The 13,422-nt window shown below is 40.5% G+C and overlaps 2 protein-coding genes across 4 annotated transcripts; both read left to right on the top strand.

Annotated features, from left to right (window-relative positions):
- The first annotated feature begins 391 nt into the window (after window positions 1-391).
- On the top strand, window positions 392-3,575 carry LOC127241157 (BTB/POZ domain-containing protein At1g67900-like). Of its 3 annotated transcripts, none has more exons than XM_051260071.1 (5): window positions 392-839; window positions 1,036-1,105; window positions 1,204-1,249; window positions 1,336-2,556; window positions 2,796-3,575. In XM_051260071.1, exons 2-5 carry the CDS (start codon window positions 1,047-1,049, stop codon window positions 3,234-3,236), a joined length of 1,767 nt encoding a protein of 588 aa, XP_051116028.1. In that variant the 5' UTR covers window positions 392-839; window positions 1,036-1,046; the 3' UTR covers window positions 3,237-3,575. The 3 variants fall into 3 exon arrangements, with proteins under 3 accessions (XP_051116028.1, XP_051116029.1, XP_051116027.1); XM_051260072.1 differs by having other exon boundaries at window positions 1,197-1,249; XM_051260070.1 differs by having other exon boundaries at window positions 1,180-1,249.
- A 6,839-nt stretch (window positions 3,576-10,414) lies between these two features.
- Window positions 10,415-11,506, top strand: LOC127241355 (uncharacterized). The gene has a single exon (XM_051260365.1). It carries the CDS (start codon window positions 10,415-10,417, stop codon window positions 11,504-11,506), a length of 1,092 nt encoding a protein of 363 aa, XP_051116322.1.
- The last annotated feature ends 1,916 nt before the right edge of the window (window positions 11,507-13,422 follow it).

Genomic DNA, 13,422 nt, shown 5'->3' with positions numbered 1-13,422 from the left:
TTACGTAGGAAAAAAAGAAATAAAAAATAGAGACAAATTATGTGGGACGGAGAGAATATTATTACTTCAACCGTCCTTTAAAATACTATTTATTTTTTTTATTTTGGTCTGTTCTATAATAATATTTTTTTTTTTTTAGTAATTGTATTATTTATTTAATATTACAAATATCTTTACAATTTAAAATATATTATACAAATATTATTAATATAGTTATTTTAGTAATTTTTATTTTATTTATACTATATTTCAGTATAATACTAATATTTTAAATATAATGTGAAAAAACAAAGAAATACAAATATAGGAGACAAGGGAGTATTGTTATTATTGGTTCTCTTAAATATTTATGTATTCCTGAACTCAGTCAGGCTCAACCAACCTATGCATACGTACAGCTACGTTTTCCTGTGGCGTGGCAATAATGGAGGCGGATCGATCAGCGCCAGGAAGTCGGGGCGGGGCGGCGTACGACGCTGTCTATAAAGCAGCGTTTGACTAAAATAAACCCCCGCCCAGAGAGAGAGGCAATGATGAGAGATGAGAGATGAGAGAAGAGTGGGCGCAGGATAAGCACGTGGGCGTCGCCTTTACCTTCCTCCTCTCATTGCGACCACTCTGCTGCCCTTCCCTTCCCTGCCATGGCGGATTGCTGCTACTTTCTTTTATAGTTTAACACCAACACTCACTCACACCTCCCGTCAAATATAAATAATAATAATAATAATAATAATAATAATAATAATTTACAGTCGCCAGGAAATGATTGGCGGTCGTCGTCGTCGTCGTCGTCTATGATTGCAGCCAGACAACCAGCGCTTCAAGGATTGGATTTCCAGGTCTCCCCCGTTTCTCCCCTATTTTTTATATCTAATTTTCCTCCCCTTTTCTTTTCTGTTTCCTAAATCATCGTTGGATTCCATTTCCGTTAATTTTTCTATTGTTTAGAAAAACATTTCTGCCAATCTCAACTCAACTGGGTTCTTGAATTCATCATCTTCATCTTCATCTTCATCTTCATCGTCTTCTTTGCAGAATAAAAATCGATGAAGTTCATGAAACTCGGATCTCGTCCCGACACTTTCTACACAACAGATGCCATCAGGTCTGTATAAAACAATCCATTCCCTCCCTGTTTAACTAACATATTCCAAATTAAACACTCCTTCTTCAATTCAGGTCTGTGTCCTCGGAAGTGTGCAGCGATCTCATCATCCAACTGAAGGGAGCAAGATACTTACTCCACAAGGTGTCCCAAAATTATCTCTCTCATTACATACATACATACATGCTCCACATTCTTCTAACTACTACCTTGAATTGGATCGAATTCAGTTCCCTCTGCTGTCCAAATGCCTCCGCTTGCAGCGCCTCTGCTCCGAAATCACAGAGCCCTCCCGCCTCCAGATCATCCAACTTCCCGACCTCCCCGGCGGCGTCGAATCATTCGACCTCTGCGCCAAGTTCTGCTACGGCATCACCATCACACTCAGCGCCTACAACATCGTCTCCACCCGATGCGCCGCAGAGTATCTGCAAATGTCTGAGGATGTCGACAGAGGCAACTTGATATACAAAATTGAAGTCTTCTTCAACTCCTGCATCCTCCACGGCTGGAGGGATTCCATCGTCACGCTGCTCACCACCAAGGCCTATCCGACGTTGTCCGAGGATCTCCGAATCACGCCCCGCTGCATCGACGCTGTCGCTTCCAAAGTTCTTTCCCGGCCGACCAAGGCCAGCTTATCCCACAGTTATTCCAGGAGGGCTCGGGACGATGACGATGACGATGTTTCGTGCATTGGCTCTAAGGCGGGGAGAAAAGAGTGGTGGGCGGAGGATTTAGCCGAGCTCGGGATCGATCTTTATTGGCGAACAATGATCGCGATCAAATCAGGCGGGAACGTTCCCGCCGGCCTGATCGGAGATGCGTTGCGAATTTACGCGTCGCGGTGGCTACCGAAATTATCGAATTCGTCGGACGAGGTGACTTCGAAGCACCGGCTGCTATTGGATTCGATTATCACGCTGCTGCCGGGGGAGACGAAAGGCAGAGTTTCTTGCAGCTTCTTGTTGAAGCTTTTGAAGGCAGCCAACATACTTGGAATCTCTTCCTCTTCGAAGAAGGAATTGGTGAGAAGGATTGGAGTTCAGCTGGAGGAGGCCTCAGTCAATGATTTGTTGATCCCGAGTTTTTCGACGACGAAAGATGACTTGGCGTACGATGTAGACGTTGTCGTCGCTATGTTGGAGCACTTCATGGCGCAAGGACAAAGCCCTCCGACGAGCCCTCCGAGGACGAAGGGTGATTTCGAACGGCGAAGGTCCCGATCAGCCGAAAACGTGGAATTAATGGTTCGAGAAAGTAGGCGATCCTCTTCGGCGTCGCATAGTTCTAAGCTCAAGGTTGCGAAACTCATCGATCGGTATCTGCAAAGAATAGCCAAAGAAAGAAACCTGTCTATGTCGAAGTTCATTACGATTGCAGAAGCCATTCCGGAGTTCTCAAGAATCGATCACGACGATCTTTACAAAGCTATCGATGTATTTCTAAAGGTAGAAGAAACAAATCAAACATTGCTCAATCCTTTATATATCCAAGAATCCTTTATGTTTTTAAAAATATTGCACGAAATCCCTTTTCAGGTGATTATGCGTAATATTTTCGAAAACACGACAGAGTTTCATGCTATTTTTAGTAAAAATTTTAAACCATAAAAGAATATAATGTTAACTTTCTAAACCACGAGTGAGTTATAAACAATTTCGTGTTAATTTCTTGACGAGGAATGCAGGGGCATCCTGAGGTGAGCAAGAGCGAGAGAAAGAGGCTGTGTCGGGTGCTGGAGTGCAGGAAGTTATCGATGGAAGCATGCATGCACGCTGCACAAAACGAGATGCTCCCGCTAAGGGTAGTGGTTCAAGTCCTGTTCTTGGAGCAAGCACGTGCTGGCGGGAAGATGACGAGGAGGGAGCTGCCGAGCAACATAAAGGCTCTGTTAGCAGTGCACAACGATGACGATGATGATGACGATGAATCAGAGAGTAAAGGCGCCAAGGCTGCCGCAGCTGCGACACTGAAAATGAGAATGGAAACTGAAAACAAACCAGATATTATTATGGCCAAGTACAAGGGGCACAAGTCGTCGTCCAAAGGGGACATGTTGGGGAAGCTGTGGCCGATCACCCGAAGAAGCGAATCAAGAAGAACTACTGATGGATCCATCCACATATGATATAATAAATTTTATTTCTATAAATCAGATCAAATCACATCAAATCACACGAGGGCTGAGATTAATTGTACGACTGAGCCTCTCTCTGTTTACTTAGCTAATTAAATTTAAAAATATTTAATTTTATTATCTAAATTGTTTCGGCAATAATGTTTTTTGGTTTGCAACAATTTGTTGCAACTTTCCGCGACAAAATGTCATTAATGCATTTTAGCGTTGTCGCGGAAATTTGTTGCAACTTTCCGCAATAAAATGTAAATGTCATTAATGCATTTTAGCATTGTCGCGGAAGGTTGCGACAATTTGTTGTAATTTTCCGCGATGACAATTTATTAAATTTGTCATATAATCATATACTTTCCGCAACAAATATATCCGCGACAATTGAATATTTTTCTGGTAGTGAATATTGTTGTTGCACTGCACAATGCAATTAAGTCGATGGATGGTCGTAGATTAGATGTGATTGTTGTGAGGGATATATGGTAATAAAAGATATATTATCCCTATCGAACTAAATGAGTGATTGAATGATTTTGTGCAAACAGACACATCTGGTGCATTCTTGCATCATGTATGTATGTATGTATGGATGATGCATGATTATCAGTCAAGATTATTATTATTATTGCTTGTGTAATACAGCTCAAGAAATCATGCATGCTCCCTCTCTCTGTCTCTCTCTGCTGTCGGTCGGTAAGGTAAAATAAAATAAATAAATAAATAAATAAATAAAGCATGCAGATTGCAGAGTCCAGTCCAGAAGGCACAATGTCAATGCGTATGATCGATCACTCAGTATTAATTAAGTATTACTTGTGGTGCGTGTTAGGATATATTTTACTAAGGATAGATTAATCAGTTATTAAGTCTGTCTATTAAGGGATACTTGAGTAGTGCTGTGTCAGTTTCAATTCGTGGAGTAATATGCTTCTTCTTTCTTACTTTTCAATGGCTTTTTGTATGGTTGTATTAGCCAAATTTCCTCTCCAGTTGTGCAGTGCATGAATCAAATTTTTCATTGCTTGTTTTGTTCATAACATATTGTTTTAGAAAGCAACAACTCTCTACGGGATAGATTAAGATGACAAGTGAAATTTCATTTATTCAACCATCCATTCCCAAAATTGATACTATGATCATTGGGCGATGCTCATGGAAAATTTTCTACGATCAAAAGGATATTGGATTATAGTGGAGAAAAGGATACCTGTAATGGCAGAAGGCAGCGCAACAGATACACAAAGGAAAAAAATTGAGGATCTGACTCTTAAAGATGAAGGCGAAAAACTATCTATTTCAAGCATTAGATCGTTCGATCCTTGAGACGATCCTCAATAAGGATGCATCAAAGGCCATATGGGATTCTATGAAGTAGAAATTTCAAGGAGCAACAAAAGTGAAGCACACACTTACAATCACTGCGAAGGGAATACGAGGTTCTTGAAATGAAGACATGTGAATCTGTAAATGAGTATTTTGCTCGAGCTCTCACCATAGTCAACAAAATGAAAGCCAATCGTGAGAAAAAAAGCACTGATGATGTTGTCTCAAAAATTCTGAGATCGATAACCTCTAAATTTAACTATGTTGTGTGCTCCATTGAATAATCAAAAGACACAAGCATTTTGACTGTTGATGCATTGCAGAGTAGTTTGCTTATGCATGAACAACGTATGAACATGAGTTCTTTAGCAGAAGAAGCTCAAGTCTTAAAGATCACATCCGGGGAGCAATCTAACGGCAGAGGTCGAGGCCGAGGAAGTTATAGAGGAAGAGGAAGGGAAGCAATAGGAAAATTTTTGATAAATCCATTATTGAATGCTACAAATGTCACAAGTTAGGACACTTTCACTGAGAATGTTCCAATAAGGAAACAAATTTTACATGAATGGAAGAAATGCTACTAATGGGTTTTGTTGGTACAAAGGAAGTCAATAAAGAAGATACTTGGTTTCTTGATTCAGGATGCATCAACCACATATGTGGAAAGAAGGAATATTTCATTGAGCTTGATGGAAGTTTTGAAAATAAGGTCAAGCTAGGTAACAACACCAGCTTGGCTGTAATTGGAAAAGGCAATGTAAGATTGCAAGTGGCAGGCATGGTGCAGGTCATTACAGAAGTATTCTTGGTACCAGATTTGAAGAATAATTTGTTGAGTGTTGGGAAGTTGCAGGAGAAGGAACTAGCCAAATGCTTCAACATGACAGATGCTAAGTATATCATTCTGAGAAAGGACTTATCATGAATACAAAGATGACTGTGAATCGAATGTTCAAGCTAAATGCTCTAACAGTACCACATACTTGTTTCAGCACTATAACAGAAGAAAATGTTCAGCTTTGGCATTGTAGATATGGACATTTGAGTTATAAAGGTCTCAAGACACTTCACCATAAGAAGATGGTAAACGGTTTACCGGAACTAAAATCCCCAGCAAAGTTGTGCAAAGATTGTATGGTAGGAATCCAACAAAGAACACCATTTCCAAAGAAAAGTTCTTGGAGAGCGACCCAAGTCCTTCAGTTGATTTATGCTGATATTTGTGGACCAATCAAACTTGCATCAAACAGTGGAAAAAGGTATATGATTACTTTCATTGATGACTGTAGTCGAAAAGTTTGGGTTTATTTCTTAAAGGAAACATTGGAAGCTCTTATGATCTTCCAAACTTTTAAATTTCATGTGGAAAATGAATCAAATTCCGTCATCAAGTGCTTGCGAATTGATCGAGGAGAAGAATTTACATGACACAAATTCACCAGATTTTGTGATGACAATGGTCTTCAACGGCAATTGACAGCTGCATATACGCCACAAGAAAATGGAGTGGAAAAATGCAAGAATAGAACCATTATGAATATGGTACGCAACATGCTCTCTGCAAAAAAGGTACCCAAAAGTTTCTGGCCTGAAGCAGTTAATTTGACAATACATGTTATGAATCGTAGTCTGACACTTGCCATTAAATATCAGACTCCGGAAGAAGCATGGAGTGGCACAAAACCCTCAGTTGAGTACTTTCGTGTCTATGGTTGCATTTCGTATGTTCATGTTTCTGATCATAACATAACAAAATTAGATGATAAAAGCAGAACGTGTGTTCTGTTGGGGGTTAGCGAGGAGTCAAAGGCATATAAACTCTTTGATCCAAATTCAAACAAAATCATCATGAGTAGAGATGTTGTCTTCGAGGAAGATGAAGCTTAGGATTGCGATCAAAAGGATGAAAAATCCATTGTATGTGATTTGGAATGGGAAGATCAGAAAATGACTGGCACGGATGAAAATGAAGATGAGGATTATACTGAAGATGGAGGTGCTGTCGAACAAGATGCAGATATAGTACATTCTGAACAAGATGCAGATGTAGCAAATTCTTCGATGGATTCGTCATCTAGAAATGTTGTCTCTAGTGTAGATGACAAAAGAACGAGGGCACTACCATTCTGGATGAGAGATTATGAAACTGGAGAAGGTCTTTCCGAAGAAGACAATGAAGCCTTTTCGGCCATGTCTATTTCTCATGATCCTGTTCAGTTTGAAGAAGCTATTAAAAGTGAAAAATGGAGAAAAAACAATGGATGTAGAAATGGAAGCAATTCAAAAAAATAATACATGGGAATTAACAGAACTACCAAATGGAGTAAAGAAGGTCGGGGTAAAATGGGTTTACAAGACCAAGTTCAATGAGTTTGGAGAGGTGGATAAATACAAGGCTCGATTAGTAGTGAAGGGTCATTCACAAACTTATGGAGTAGATTATATCGAGGTATTTGCACCAGTTGGTCGTATGGAAACAATTTGGATAGTTGTGGCATTTGCAGCTCAAAGAGGATGGATTATCTACCAACTAGATGTGAAATCTGCATTTTTGAATGGTGAATTGATCGAGACTATTTTTGTGGAGCAACCAAGTGGCTATGTCCAAAAAGAAAATGAGGGAAAGGTTTATAAATTGAAAAAGGCGCTCTACGGGCTTAAACAAGCTCCACGTGCCTGTCACTCGAATAGATGCTCATTTTCTAAAGGTAGGTTTTGAGAAATGTGATTATGAGCATACATTGTATGTCAAAAGACAAGGGAAGAACATGGTAATTGTCAGTTTATATGTCGACGATCTTATTGTTTTTGGAAATGATGAGCTGATGATAATTGAGTTCAGAGAATCTATGAAACATGAATTCGACATGACAGATCTCGGGAAGATGAGATATCTTCTAGGTCTTGAAGTCTTACAACGACCATATGGTATTTTTTATTAATCAAAACAACTATGCATCCGAGTTGTTGAGACAATTTGGAATGGATAAAAGCAACTCTGTTCATAATCCAATGGCTTTTGGGGTTAAGCTAAACAAGGATGAAGATGGTGTCAAGGTGGATAAGACTTACTGCAAGCAACTTGTAGGCAGTCTAATGTATCTCACTGCCACGCGACCGGACATGATGTTTGTGGTAAGCCTTGCTAGTAGATATATGGAAAATCACACTGAGTTGCGTTTGCAGGTGGTAAAACGAGCTTTGAGATATCTAAAGGGAACTAGTGGTTTTGGGATCTTCTATAAAAGAGGAGACGATGATGGACTTATTGCTTACACAGAAAGTGATTATGCTGGAGATGTAGAAGATAGAAAGAGCACCATCAGGTTATGTGTTTCTATTGAGCTCAGGAGCAATTTCATGGTCTTCTAAAAAGCAACAGGTTGTAAGTTTGTCCACCACGGAATCTGAGTTTATTGCCGCGGCATCGTGTGCGTGCCAAGCAATGTGGTTGAGTAGGGTGTTGGCAAAATTGGATTAGAAGTATAAGAAATTGGTCACTGTTTTTTGTGATAATAGCTCAGCTATCAAACTTTCAAAGAATCCAATAATGCATGGTCGGAGTAAGCATATTGATGTACGTTTTCATTTGGTGCATTGTGATTCAAAGCATCAACTAGCTGATGTGATGACAAAGCCTCTCAAGTTGGATCAATTTTTGAAGTTGCGAAGACTCGTAGGAATGTGTCAAGAGACTGATATAAACTGATTTGTTATAGCATTTCAGTTTAAGGGAGGAAATGTTAGGATTTATTTTAGTAATTATGGATTAAGCAGTTATTAAGTCCATCTATTCAGGGATAATTGAGTAGTGATGTGTCAGTTTCAATTCGTGCAGTAATAGACTCATTATTTCTTGTTTTTCCCATTTCCACATTAATTCTATGGACGACCAACGACTACTTCCTCAAAGGCCGACGCCACAAAGTTACTGTATCCGAATCTCATGAATTTATTTATGCCATAAAGTAAGGAATAAGTGGTCCCAACTGTTGTTGAAAATGAATTAAGGTACAAATGGAAAGACATACTACTTCCATTCGACTCCAATGGTCTCATTTACTTTTTGTGTGTTTATCTTTGAATATTAATTATTATATCAAAATATAGTACAAATTAAGAAAAACTTGCAAAAATACTTTCATTAGTGTCTTATAATAGTAATAGAAGGACATTTGTATAAAAAAATTATATAAATATAAAAATATTTATAATGTTTAGTACAATGACAAAAGGTAAATGTGACCTTAGAGGCTAAGGCGGACGGAGGGAGTAATAAACAAGCACACGGCTGCAGAAACACAAAGTTTATATTCTTTCCTCGAGTCCCAAGGGTAACTCATGCCTCATTGGAGAGGACTGCTCTGTGGATGTCGAAAACGAATGGGGCTATGGTCTTATCGGTTATTTCTTTCCGCGTAACCCGGGATTTGAGGCTATAGATGAAATTGTTCGAACTTCGAAAGTTCATGCAGATATCCTCCCTGGAGCTAAAGAATGGGTTATTTTTAAATTCTCCAACAGAGAGGATCGTGATATGGTTCTCAAAGGCTGTCCCTATGTTAAATATGGATGTTCTTTAATGTTGAAAATCTTGCCTCCATGGTTCTCCCTCTCGAGCAATGAAGTTTTCAAAACTGCCCCTGTTTGGGTGTGTCTTAAGGGAATTCCTCTGGAATGTTGGAGTGCTAAAGGGCTTAGCACTATTGCTTCGTGGGTTGGCTCCCCTATAGCCACTGATAAAATAACTAAAAATAGAGACAATCTCTCATATGCCCGTAATCTTGTCGAGGTTGATGTCACAGCCCCCCTTACAGAGACAGTTGATGTGAAAACTTGGATGGGCCACTGCTTCACTGTCTCTGTTGAATATGAGAACCTCCATATCTACTGCCCTCTCTGTGCAGTGCTAGGCCATAAGTGTGACTTAGAGGATCAAAGAAAGGAAACACTTCGAGTGCAGGCTGCTAATAAACGGCCTCCTGCACGTTCTGCTTGTCCTTTTAAGATGACTAATAGAACTAATGATCGAGTTCTAGCTCCTTCCCTCACAGAAGATAAGAACATAGTCCCTTTGTCCAATCGATTTAACTCTCTGGAACAGGGGGATTATGATACCAATCCAGTAACCCAAACTGTGTCTAATGCCTGAAATTTGGCTAATTCCAGTGGTCTGATCCCCCCCTCAGAGCCATCCAGATACCTCTGGTCTCGCCTCTCTAGTTGAATATAGGGATGTTCAAGTCCAAGATATATCAGATGTGGTGAATAAGCCTTCTGCTCAGCTTCTGGACAATTACACGAGTTGTAACCAGGTTCTTGCCTTGCCCCGGGTTGTTGAGATACAGAGCAATCAGGCTTCTGTCCTGCCTTTGGTTGATGAGATACAAAGCAACCAGGTTTCTGTCCTACCTCTGGTTGATGAGATACAGAGCAATCAGGATTCTGTCTAGCCCCTGGTTGATAAAAAAAAAGAATAATCTAGTGTCTGTCCAGCCCTTGGTCGATGAGTTTGAAAATAATCAGGCTGGTCCCCAGCCCCTGGATGAAATTTTGAAGCCTAACCCGCCTCTTGTGCACTCTGCTACGCAGCCTATGGTTCCCTCACCTGGTCCTCTCCCGACTCAGGTGATTGATGCCCGTGTCGCTATTTCTATTATTTTTAAGACTCTCCTGCAGGATGAAGGTTCAGGCAAGAAAGCCCCCTCCTGAAATAAGGATCCTCAACTGTCCAGTTCGAGTTCTGAAGTTCCTCATCAAACTCCTTTAGCTAAACCCCCTTTGCACAAGCAGGGGGAGTATCACGGGCCTACTACCTGAAGAAATCGACGGGCAACAAATTCCAATCAATTATGAAGGTTGGAGTTTGGAATATTAGGGGAATTCATCAAGCCCCCAAGAAAATCGATCTGATGACCCTTGTTAAAGATCATTCTCTCCAACTGTTTGGTGTTCTAGAAACTAAATGTACAACTAAATACTTTGATGATTTCCTCCAACGGAAACTCCCGGGCTGGAACTCCTCGACTAATTTCCACTGCATTAAGGGTGGTCACATTGCTGTGTTTTGGAACCCCTCAACAGCTTCCATCACTGATATTGTTACTAAGGAGCAATGTATCACGCTGGACGTCACTTCCAGAGTGTCTGCTACTTCTGTTATTATCTCTTTCGCGTATGGTTTCAACTCCCTTGTTAAACGAAGAGGGTTATGGAACAGCCTGCTCTGTCTGGGAGCCTCCTTACAGAAACCCTGGCTCATTCTAGGTGACTTCAACTCTGTTTTGGAGCCCTCGGGTCGGATCTGTGGTAGCATTGTTCGGCCTTATGACTATAAAGACTTTCTCTCGTGCGTTACAGCCCTTGGCCTCAGTGATCTCCCTTCTTCTGGTTGCTGTTTCACTTGGAAAAATAATCGTGTCTGGTCTAAACTTGATCAAGCCATGGTTAATCACTCATGGCTCTCATCTAATTTTGTCAGCTCTGTGGCTTTCCTCCCAGCTGGCTTCTCGGATCACTCTCCAGCGATTGTTTCTCTCTTTGACCATGTGACTAGAAAGGGCTCCCCCTTTAAATTTTTCAATATGTGGACAACCCACCCTTCATTCCTGGACTATGTGAAGGCTGCTTGGGATCAACCAGTGTATGGCAGCGTCCAATTCAAACTGGTTTCGAAATTGAAATTGGTTAAAATAGGCCTATCCTCCCTTAACAAGCTCCATTACTCTCACATTTTAGAACGTGCTAAAGCTGCCTCTGATGCACTGAAACAGCCCCAGGTTGAATCTGATGCTGCTCCAGGCCTTTACCCTACTGAAAATATGTTGGCTCTTAAGGATAAAGCTATTTTTCTTCAACAAGCTGCTGTTGCTTTTGCGCTCAAAAAAAGAAGTATAAATATCTGGTATCTAACGATAAATGCACCAAGCTCTTTCATTCGATGATTAAGAGAAATGCTAAGAAAAATCTGATTGTGAATCTTACTCGAAGAGATGGTACAACTACCACTTCACTGGAACAAGTCATTGATGAATCCTTGGATTTTTATAATCAGCTACTTGGTACAGCAGTGGATGTTTATGATAACGCTATCTCTAACGGGCCTCTAATTCCAGATTCCTTACACGAAGAAATCTTAGCCCCTGTCACTATGAAGGAGGTCTTCTCTGTTCTGAAACTTATGGGCGTCGACAAATCGCCGAACAGCGTTGGGTTCTCAGTTGGTTTCTATATAGCTGCTTGGGACATTGTAGGCTTTGATGTCTTTGCTGCGATCAATGATTTCTTCACCAATGGGAAACTCCTTAAAGAGATAAACCACACAAATCTTGTTCTAATCCCGGAAGGAACGACTTCTCCCGGAGTGGGAGACTTTAGGCCGATTGCGCGTTGCAAAGTCATTTACAAGATTATCTCTAAAATTCTTGCAAATAGGATTAAAATCGGGCTCCACAACATTATTGACTTGTCGCAGGGTGCATTCATTCAAGGACGTCTTATGACTGAGAACATTCTTCTTCTTCAAGACCTCCTCAAGCATTACTCTAGAAAAAGGAGCTCTCCCCGATGCAGGCTGAAACTGGACCTCCGAAAATCTTTTGATTCGATCTCTTGGGATTTCCTTCAAGCTGTTCTCTCTAAGCTGAATTTCCCGGGCTAGTTAATTACACTACTCATGGAATGCGTCACCTCCACCTCGTTCTCCTTGATGATTAATGGCAGCTCTCATGGTCTTTTTCGAGGGAAAAAAGGATTGAGACAAGGTGATCCCCTCTCTCCTTCCCTCTTCATTATTTGTATGGAGTATTTTACCCAAATTTTGAATTTACAAAGTCGTGCTAGGGAAATTAATTATCATCCAGGCTGTTCGGAGCTCAAAATAACTCATCTTGCATTTGCGGATGACATTATCCTCCTCTCTAGAGGTGATGAACATTCGGTGGGAATTCTTCTTGATTGCATTACTCAATTCGGTCGAGTTTTAGGTTTGAAACTTAATATTGCCAAGTCTAATGTCTTTTGTTTCTGGGCCCCCCCTCCTTAGAAGATGATTTGATTAATGCCACTGGATTTCCTAAAGGTTCAATCCCATTTAAGTACCTTGGTGTTTGTGTGGCCCTCGGTAAACCAAAGCGAAAAGGCTGTTTCAATTGGCAGGGTTCCTTTTGGGTTTATCCTAAATAATAAAATATGGTCTTAGGGTTTAGGGTGTTTGAGGTGCTTATAAATAGATACCTATGGATCCTAGCCGTATGACAATGATTGTAACTCTCTGAATCAGTATAATAAAATCTCTCTGGTTCCTACACATGGACTTAGGTTGACACACCGTCACCGAACCACGTAAAACCTCTGTGTTCTTTATTTGCTTTCTTTCTCGTTTTCTCATAACAAGTAGTATCAGACTCATATCTGATTGATTGAAGATGTCATTGTATAAGTTTGATTTGGAGAATTTTAATGGGTCGAATGACTTTACATTCTGGAAGGTCAAGATGAGGGCACTTCTGTTTCAACAGGGATGTGCGTCTATGTTGGAGGGAGAAGACAAGCTTCCTAAAGATACGAAGGAGGAGATGGATAATGAGATTTCGGCTTATTCCGTGATCTTGCTGTCAGTTACTGATGAGGTGTTACGGGAGGTTGTAGATCAGACGACGGCTTCTGGACTATAGAATAAACTGTGTGCGAAGTACCAGAACAACTCTCTCACGAACAGGCTATATCAGAAGCAATGACTCTACACCCTCCGGATGTCCGAAAGTACTCAGGTAAAGGTCATCTTCATACCTTTAACCGTATTATTCTTGATCTCAAGGGGTTGAGGTTAAAATAGATGATGAAGATCAAGCCCTAATTT

Source organism: Andrographis paniculata, unplaced genomic scaffold (assembly GCF_009805555.1).
Source record: "Andrographis paniculata isolate CXL003 unplaced genomic scaffold, ASM980555v1 Contig82END, whole genome shotgun sequence".
NCBI classification, from domain to species: Eukaryota; Viridiplantae; Streptophyta; class Magnoliopsida; order Lamiales; family Acanthaceae; genus Andrographis; species Andrographis paniculata.
This window is presented reverse-complemented; position numbering and strand designations above follow the sequence as displayed.

Bases quoted from the DNA above. Each gene is read 5' to 3' on its own strand.
- LOC127241157 (XM_051260070.1), top strand. From the start codon at position 1,047: ATGAAGTTCATGAAACTCGGATCTCGTCCCGACACTTTCTACACAACA. The intron at 1,106-1,179 runs GTCTGTATAAAA...TCTTCAATTCAG, and splicing joins TACACAACAGATGCCATCAG to GTCTGTGTCCTCGGAAGTGT. The intron at 2,557-2,795 runs GTAGAAGAAACA...CGAGGAATGCAG, and splicing joins CTATCGATGTATTTCTAAAG to GGGCATCCTGAGGTGAGCAA.
- LOC127241355 (XM_051260365.1), top strand. From the start codon at position 10,415: ATGAAGGTTGGAGTTTGGAATATTAGGGGAATTCATCAAGCCCCCAAG.